We start from the raw sequence: 7,704 nt of genomic DNA on the forward strand, positions 1-7,704 counted from the left end.
ACAAGATTGGTAATGTAGCTAGCACAAGACCCATGGTGTAGCCGGCACTGGACCTATAGTGTACTGTAGTCATTGTGCATCGTGGGACTTATGATGGAATTAGGCTGAGACCTATGGGCATGCCCTAAATATTTCCCATAGCGCACCTGGCCTTGGTGGGGAAGTTCTGGCTCAGATCCCTCATCACGGTGAGCACGTCAGCTGCTGGTGCTGCCAGGATTCGTGCTGCCGTCTGGAAACTGAGATCTGAAAGTATAAAACCGTGAGAAGAAACCGTCAGCACAAAAAAAAATAAAAAAAATAAAGTGATGAAACAAAAACGATCCATCCCCTGTGGGCTCCCTTCCATCCCCACGGAGCTCAGCCCCAGCACAGAAAAGCAAGCTGTGGGACAAAGCCAGCCAGCCAAGCAGGGCAGCCTCACCCTGATAAAGCTATAATGAGCCCAGAACCCCAGGAGAGAGTATGTCTCGGTCTGCCTACAGCATTCACACAACCAGCCAGAGGTGCTAGCGTAACACCCACTAATTAAGACCTTGGGAATACTGTAGGGCAACTTGGAGGAGAACACCTCTCCGCATCTAGTGCTGTAGTACAGCTGCACACGTGGAAAACATGCAGGAGGCACATCTGCACATTCTTTACTACACAGTCAGTGTGGGAAACCTGTAGTAACTTCAAATAAATGCTCCAAAAAAATCAAATGCTTTTACTAAACTGAACATTTACATGGTAAATACTTCAAAACACCCTACAGTATACTTCCTTTAAAGTGCCCGTGTGGACTTTTTGTGATACTCATTTTAAAAAGGAAAGTTGGATCACCCACCTTGCATCTGCCACACTTTGAGGGGAGCCATTTCATTGGTGCTCTCTACCAGGTGCTTCCTCAGTTCTCTCAGCTGTTCCTTCAGTTCAGGATACATAGTCCTGCGGGACATCAACAAGACAAACATGAACCGGAAAAATCTGTAGTCTGTCTCCGTTAAGAGATCTGCACAATGTAAAATATAGATTATTCTCACAGAAAAACGGATGACTGCTTCACTCACCGTAGTTTGCCAAAGAGAAAGCCCTGGACTTCATCAACGCCGTCTCTCTCTCCGAACAGGGTAGCATTGGTTTCACCTCCACCTGTTGAGTGATGAAAGACTTGTTACTGCTTCAGGTCAGGATGCATAGTTAGCAGTTTAATCAGCGTATATGGAACACTGTATTGTGTGAAAACTAAACATTTCTAGCGTGGGAACCACGCAGATCTGACAGCATATTTCATCTACTCTCACATACCTGCCTGGCCCCTCTCCGACTCAATTGATTTTGACCCGGCCAATTACAATTGTTTATCTGACACTTAAAACTTACACACTTAACTTAAACTAAAACAAACTGAACCTTAATACTTTACACACTTTAAAATGACCTGGTATTTAACAGATGTTTTCATCCAAAGCATCACCGACTCACAACAACGGGTGAGGGATTTGACCCCAAGTCAACCAATTGTTAGGCAGCAACACTACCAAAGCTCCACCACTCCACTTAGCATGTACCATTGAACTAGCCTAGAAAACTAGATGCACCCTAACTCTCCGTTGGCTTGTGAGCTCGAAAAATTAAACTTCTATCACGGAAATCAAATCGTGTATAGAGTCGTTAGGTGGGCTTAACAGAATGATTGATGGCAGAGTTGCAACGGTTTGGCTTGAATTCCCTGCTACTTGAAAACAAATAAGATGGATGTTGCTGTTGGCGAACAGAATGACACGAGTTAAGCTTTTATTAAGTTGTCAAACGTTTAAACTAGCCAACTAGCTCCGCTGGTGGGAAACGCATGGGACTCATAGCGCTGCCGCTGTCCTACTGTATTGCGTGCAGAGGGAATTTGAAAGACAACCGATTATTCCGCCCCTCGGACTGAGCACTGCGAACGGTGAGTGCCCAGACCATACATTTTAATGTGGGTCTGGCTCGTCAGGCTACCATTGAACATATCTTCCACTGGAACCTTCACGGGTACCAGGCTATTCGCACAAACCTCTAATTAAAAAGCCAAAGACCACCACAGAGGTGAAGGTCTCCAATGTATGATTTTTGAGAATTAATTTACCTTGAACCTGAGTGTCGTCCTTGGCTTTGTATTCCTGATTTTTAATGGCGAGCTCGACACCATAGCCAGACAGGTACACTTTATTCTTGCTAGGATTCTGGTGAGTGAAGCAGAAGGGAAAGGCTCAGATAAAAAAAATTATTCCCACCCATATGTAACTCTTCTCCAAGGAAAATGCTATGTATAATCCCACTACAACAAAATGTGCAAAGATGCACCCAAAACATAAACTTTCATACAGTAAGTAAAATGAAAAATAAGCGTAACATTTACTGGTAATGCTCAGGATGAGTTGAAGTGCACTTATTGACTGATAACAAGAATGATATTTTTAACATTTTCCCAATACAGTATCTAAAGTTTCAACTTACGGCAACAAAATGGCGCAAGACGTAGACAATCAGGCCCTCGTTGGCTTTGGAGACCATCAGCTGGTGTAACCTGGAGAACTCATCAGTCCCCATTTCAGCATACAGGATGACTACAGGAGCCTCTGGGTTGGTCGAAGGGAATTTGTGATCTCCTTTGAAAAGATATGGCTTTGGCCTAATGGAATAAAACAACAACAACCATAGCTTTATCAGAGGGGCCAACATGAACATCATGAAACACTTATTGTGCACTTAGCTTAGTGCATTTAGAGACAAACAATTCCAGTGAAGGTGTTGTTGAGTTTACCGTTCTGACGCAGTGTCCAGCAGGTCTGACAAATGCTCGGTGTTACAACTCTTCTTTCCGTGAACATTAAAGAAAGCAGTACAGCCCGCTGGAGGGGGCTCATTGGATGCAATCTGAACACAAAAAAACATAATCAGTTCAGCTTGGTATAATATACACATGCTTTGAATTTCTCTCAACCCAACACACAGTGGATCCCCAAGGAGTGGGTGAGATTGGGGCCTGCACTGACAGCAGGCCTCCACAGAACATAATGCACGACCAATATCAATACTATCTAATATCATATTATTTCATAGGGCCAACTCTGTCAACTGATACAATGCCAACACCAACCAACTTTCCACATATTTTGTGTTGTTGCATGTTCTGGATTAGGAATGGGGAATAGGGAGTGTGGAGGCTGACCTGCTGGAAGGAGTGCACAGTGGAGGAGTAAGCTCTGAGAGAAAGGGCGAACTTCAGCAGGTTCAGCTGCACTGGGCTGAGCAGAGGCTGGGCTCGCTTTTGGATCAGCCCATAGTAGGACAGATCCGTGCCTGCAGAATCAGAATCAGAACACAATGTCAAATACTGTGTGTGATGCTATTATTATCATTATGTTATTGTGGCCTTATTATTGTTGTTGTTGCTTGCTATTGCTGTTGCACAAATTCAATTTCAAATGGTACACCAAGGGCAAGGGCTTAAGGGCCGTTTACACAAAGAATAATAACTACTGTATAACTATAACAGTAACGTAAAAAATATAGTCCTCCTAGCTAATATGAATGACTGCGTCCACACATAAACTATAACGATAACAACATGAAGAACGATATTGTTGGGGATCACTTTCACCGCGATTTTGAGAATGATTAAACGCTGACAGCCAATCAGAATCCAGAATTAGCTATCACATTCATCAACATGAGGAGAAAGTTCCTTATCGTTGGTTAGTGTGGATGATTTTATCGTTATAGTTATAGTTATCGCTCCTGGTGTGAACAGCCCTTTAATAACCAGAAATTACACAGGTGAAAAATGTAAACCTGCACTGTGAAGGTTACAGCTAACTGTATGAGACAAATGTGTGTGGATTGCCACATGCCAAGACAAGCCATAGCAAAAGATTTTAGAATGAAAATGGAGTTGTGTTTTTTGAACTCACCATCATGTTCATCATTTTCAATATGCTGATTGGCTTCCACAAAATCCCAGAACTTGTCCTGGTTTTCCTCAGCCAGGAATTCACTAAAGTAAAGAAAACAACTGTTTGTAAAATGCATTTCATAAACAAATTTAAACATTACTAACAGTAATGGCAATGACTTCAACCATAATTAGTACACACTTCATATTGAATAATTTACTATACAGTTACTTACTGTAGGCAACACTATACCACTATACCTTACCACATACTATACAAAAGGGTAATACATGTATATCACTGTTGAAATGACAACTCTTTAGACAACTCTTTAGACAACTGAAAATAATAAAACATGAAAAAGCATCTAGACTGCAGATGAAATGTACCTGGCCTCTAAGAGGAGGGGAGTGGAAGGCCACTTTGTAGTTAGTGTTGTTGTGACAGCTTTTGAGTCCGCCCCAGCAAAGACATCTGGTAGGAGAGCCAGCAAAGCCAGCAAAAGTTTCCACATCCTTCCAGAGCGAGGGCCTGAACAACAAGAAGGAACAGCGCTACCTATTTGTGACACTAGAGACCATCCAAAGTGAAAGCAAAAGAGACAGGTTGTTTAAAGTAGATCCGTAGTATATCAAAATTTGTTTATAATTTTGAAATATGTAGCACTATAATTTTTATTTCTTATCTCAAACAAAATAAGTGGTGAGTTTAGTCATATAATCAAACGCCTGTCAAATCTGTCCTTTCTAATTGACAGCTCGGTGGGAAAGAAGAAAAAAATGAGACATACTTTCCTAAGCCAATCAAAACTCCTAACGTGGCCGATCAGTGTTCAGACAGCCAATAAGCGTATCAGGCGAGTAGCACATCCGGATTTCGATATGCCTTCCTCAACTTGCACTGCTAATGTGATCATGGCAACATGTAGATATGTACTACATCTCACAGAAAGTCTGTTCTATATATCATCCAGTTTTCGTGCAAGTGGTTCCTTCATTCTTTGCACTAAGACTAACATCAAAAGTAACCGCCTAGTGGAGTCCTCATATGTATGGATGTGTTACATCCTGGTAGCATCGTAATAAATGTCACTAGCTAGTCTCATTCGAATTTATATTATATCCCTTGTGTAACACATTTAGACATTTAAGCAGGGTTTATTTCCAACATCAAAATTAAGTTGCTAGCTATCCAGAAAAGCAGGTTCAATCAATTTATTGCTAGTCATCTGTCGCTAGCTATTTGGACGCGGCCAACCCAATCTGAATGTTGACAGAAAGCATGTCAATTATGCAGTAACGTTTCAAACAAAGTAAGACAACAGATGAGTACATGCTTTGCATGCAGTACCTTTTAGTTGTGACACCAGCTTAATACGTTTGACAGAAGACAGAATCTACTTACCGCCACCGGCTTCCAAACTTCCTACGGTGGTAGCCATGTTTGGAAGGTAATGTTAAACGTTGGGTCCTGTTGAAAGGCACTGTCCGCGGTGTTCTCGCCTGTTCAAAGGTGACTGTATCCATGTACCATTTCTATTTATTTAATATTTAGCTAGTTCAATTGTTAAATTATAAAAGCAGATAATAATTGTGTATTGCATACAAATATCAAATTAGTAAAATCTTGTATATTGATATTGTATACAGGCAAACTAGTAGTTATCTATATAATGATGCCATCTTGGCTCAAAATCCAGAACACAGAATCACGTGAGATTCAGTTGCGTTCAGGTTGGGTTGGCACCGCATAAGGCGTTGAAAATAAAATAAATAGCCTACATTTAAATAGTCTAATTTAAATAGGCCTATGGTCAATTTGCACATTAAGCGCTTTCAGATATAACCTCCGGAGTATATGAGGAGGTTTGTCAAACGGAGGTCCTACCCTTCAGATGATTCAGATATGATGCTAACCTGCAGACCTAATACTATGGAGTCAAAATAGGGTCTTTAATATTGAGAGCTTGTGAAAAGATGTTCACATGTGTAATAAAGTTTTGCAGCTGTGCAAAAGGAGTTCTGCATGTGAAAAGAAATTTCGTACCTGTAGAAATATTTTGTACATGTGTGAAAAAATTATGTACCTGTAGAAATATTACGTACTTGTGTGAAAGAAATGTGTATCTGTAGAAATGTTTTGTACATATGTGGGGGGAAAATGCGGATCTGTAAAAATATTTTGTACACGTGTGGAAAAAATATGTACCTGCACAAATACTTTGTACGTGTGTGAATCTCCTACGCGATGCTTTCCTGCGCAACACTGAAAGTACGAGTGTGAAACTGAGATACAAGCTTACGGACTTTTGACCCTAATTTTACTGCCTTTCTGAAGAGCCAATCAACACATTGCTTACTGCCAACCAATCAGCGTTCCCCACCGACCACCCAGATTTTGCCGCTAACCCACAGATCTAGATTAGTTATTAAAACTGGTGGTAACAGCAAGGGCAGATAGGTCGTAACATTACTGTAAATGAACACCCATAAGTATTTCTGGACTAAAATATTGCAAAGCGATTTGGTTACTTTATTTGTCATGCTTTTATCAGTTGTAACATAGTCAAAACGTTAAGAATATCATACCAGAACATGAAATAATAACTGTATGATAGCTGCCATAGCTATCCTAGCTGACGTTTATCGTAGCTCATAGTGCTAGGGCTAATGTAACTCGTCAGTTTTTTACGTTGCCCAGCGAATAAGTAGGCTTAATTCTTACATGTCTTAAGTTAAAGAATTGAAAGAAATAGGAAATAAAGAAAACGCTTGAACGGGTTTATCCATTTACATTCAGATCTTGCCATAGACTTTGCCTAAGCTTGCTTGCTTGGTAGTCTACCGTCCTGTTCAGTCTATGGTTGCTATAGCAACCGCTGCTGTGCTTCATAAACTGACGAGATAACCGTGTGGTTAAAATACTCCCCAAACACAAAGAAAACAAAACTATGTAAGAAAATGGGATGTTGTATTCCAAACAACAAACCAACAGTCCTGGAAGGGCATAACTATAATCTTACTCACTATAATCTCCTAGCTGTGGATGTCCCATTACAACCCATTCATTTGATTCGTCTTTTTGCCGTCCACTAGGCTATTATTATAGGCTTGCAAAGGGTGATAAAATAAACGTGTTCTCATATCAAATAATAATAGCAGATAAACATAAATGTGTGTACAGTATTACTGTTTTTAATCATGAATGACACCACTGTAAGCTTGTATCTCAGTTTCACACTCGTACTTCAGTGTTGCGCAGGAAAGCATCGCGTAGGAGATTCACACACGTACAAAGTATTTGTGCAGGTACATATTTTTTCCACACGTGTACAAAATATTTTTACAGATCCGCATTTTCCCCCCACATATGTACAAAATATTTCTACAGATACACATTTCTTTCACACAAGTACGTAATATTTCTACAGGTACATAATTTTTTCACACATGTACAAAATATTTCTACAGGTACGAAATTTCTTTTCACATGCAGAACTCCTTTTGCACAGCTGCAAAACTTTATTACACATGTGAACATCTTTTCACAAGCTCTCAATATTAAAGACCCTATTTTGACTCCATATAATACTGACCTTATACGGACGTATGTGTGATAGTGGGGTCGTATGTATGTGTAATTTTTCTCAGTCATTTCAAATTGGTGTTAAAGTTTGGTTTTCACTTCTAAGTTGAAGTGAAGGGTCTAGAACAATTTGAGTGTCAAACACACAGATAACAAAATAGCCTCTAGGGGGCGCTGCAAAATAATAACTGCTACAACT

General features: G+C 40.3%; 1 protein-coding gene across 2 annotated transcripts in view; it reads right to left on the bottom strand.

Annotated features, from left to right (window-relative positions):
* uggt1 (UDP-glucose glycoprotein glucosyltransferase 1) overlaps window positions 1–5,386 on the bottom strand; it is a 31,304-nt gene extending 25,918 nt beyond the window's left edge. Inside the window, exons 1-10 of one of the 2 annotated variants that reach the window (XM_076294437.1) lie at window positions 5,325–5,386; window positions 4,310–4,451; window positions 3,939–4,021; window positions 3,197–3,327; window positions 2,789–2,901; window positions 2,482–2,656; window positions 2,111–2,207; window positions 1,053–1,134; window positions 830–930; window positions 147–246 (exon numbers count right to left, since the gene is read on the bottom strand). In XM_076294437.1, the coding sequence (XP_076150552.1) occupies window positions 147–246; window positions 830–930; window positions 1,053–1,134; window positions 2,111–2,207; window positions 2,482–2,656; window positions 2,789–2,901; window positions 3,197–3,327; window positions 3,939–4,021; window positions 4,310–4,451; window positions 5,325–5,361 (1,061 nt within the window). In that variant the 5' untranslated portion in view covers window positions 5,362–5,386. Of the gene's footprint in view, window positions 1–146; window positions 247–829; window positions 931–1,052; window positions 1,135–2,110; window positions 2,208–2,481; window positions 2,657–2,788; window positions 2,902–3,196; window positions 3,328–3,938; window positions 4,022–4,309; window positions 4,491–5,324 lie in introns of both variants that reach the window. The other variant, XM_076294438.1, reaches the window with a different exon arrangement.
* Between the last annotated feature and the right edge of the window lie 2,318 nt (window positions 5,387–7,704).

The sequence above is a fragment of the Alosa pseudoharengus genome, unplaced genomic scaffold (genome assembly GCF_046254945.1).
Source record: "Alosa pseudoharengus isolate Yale_2024_CS ecotype anadromous, Long Island Sound unplaced genomic scaffold, YU_APseudo_1.1 YU_APseudo_1.1_scf_2, whole genome shotgun sequence".
Classification (NCBI taxonomy): Eukaryota; Metazoa; Chordata; class Actinopteri; order Clupeiformes; family Clupeidae; genus Alosa; species Alosa pseudoharengus.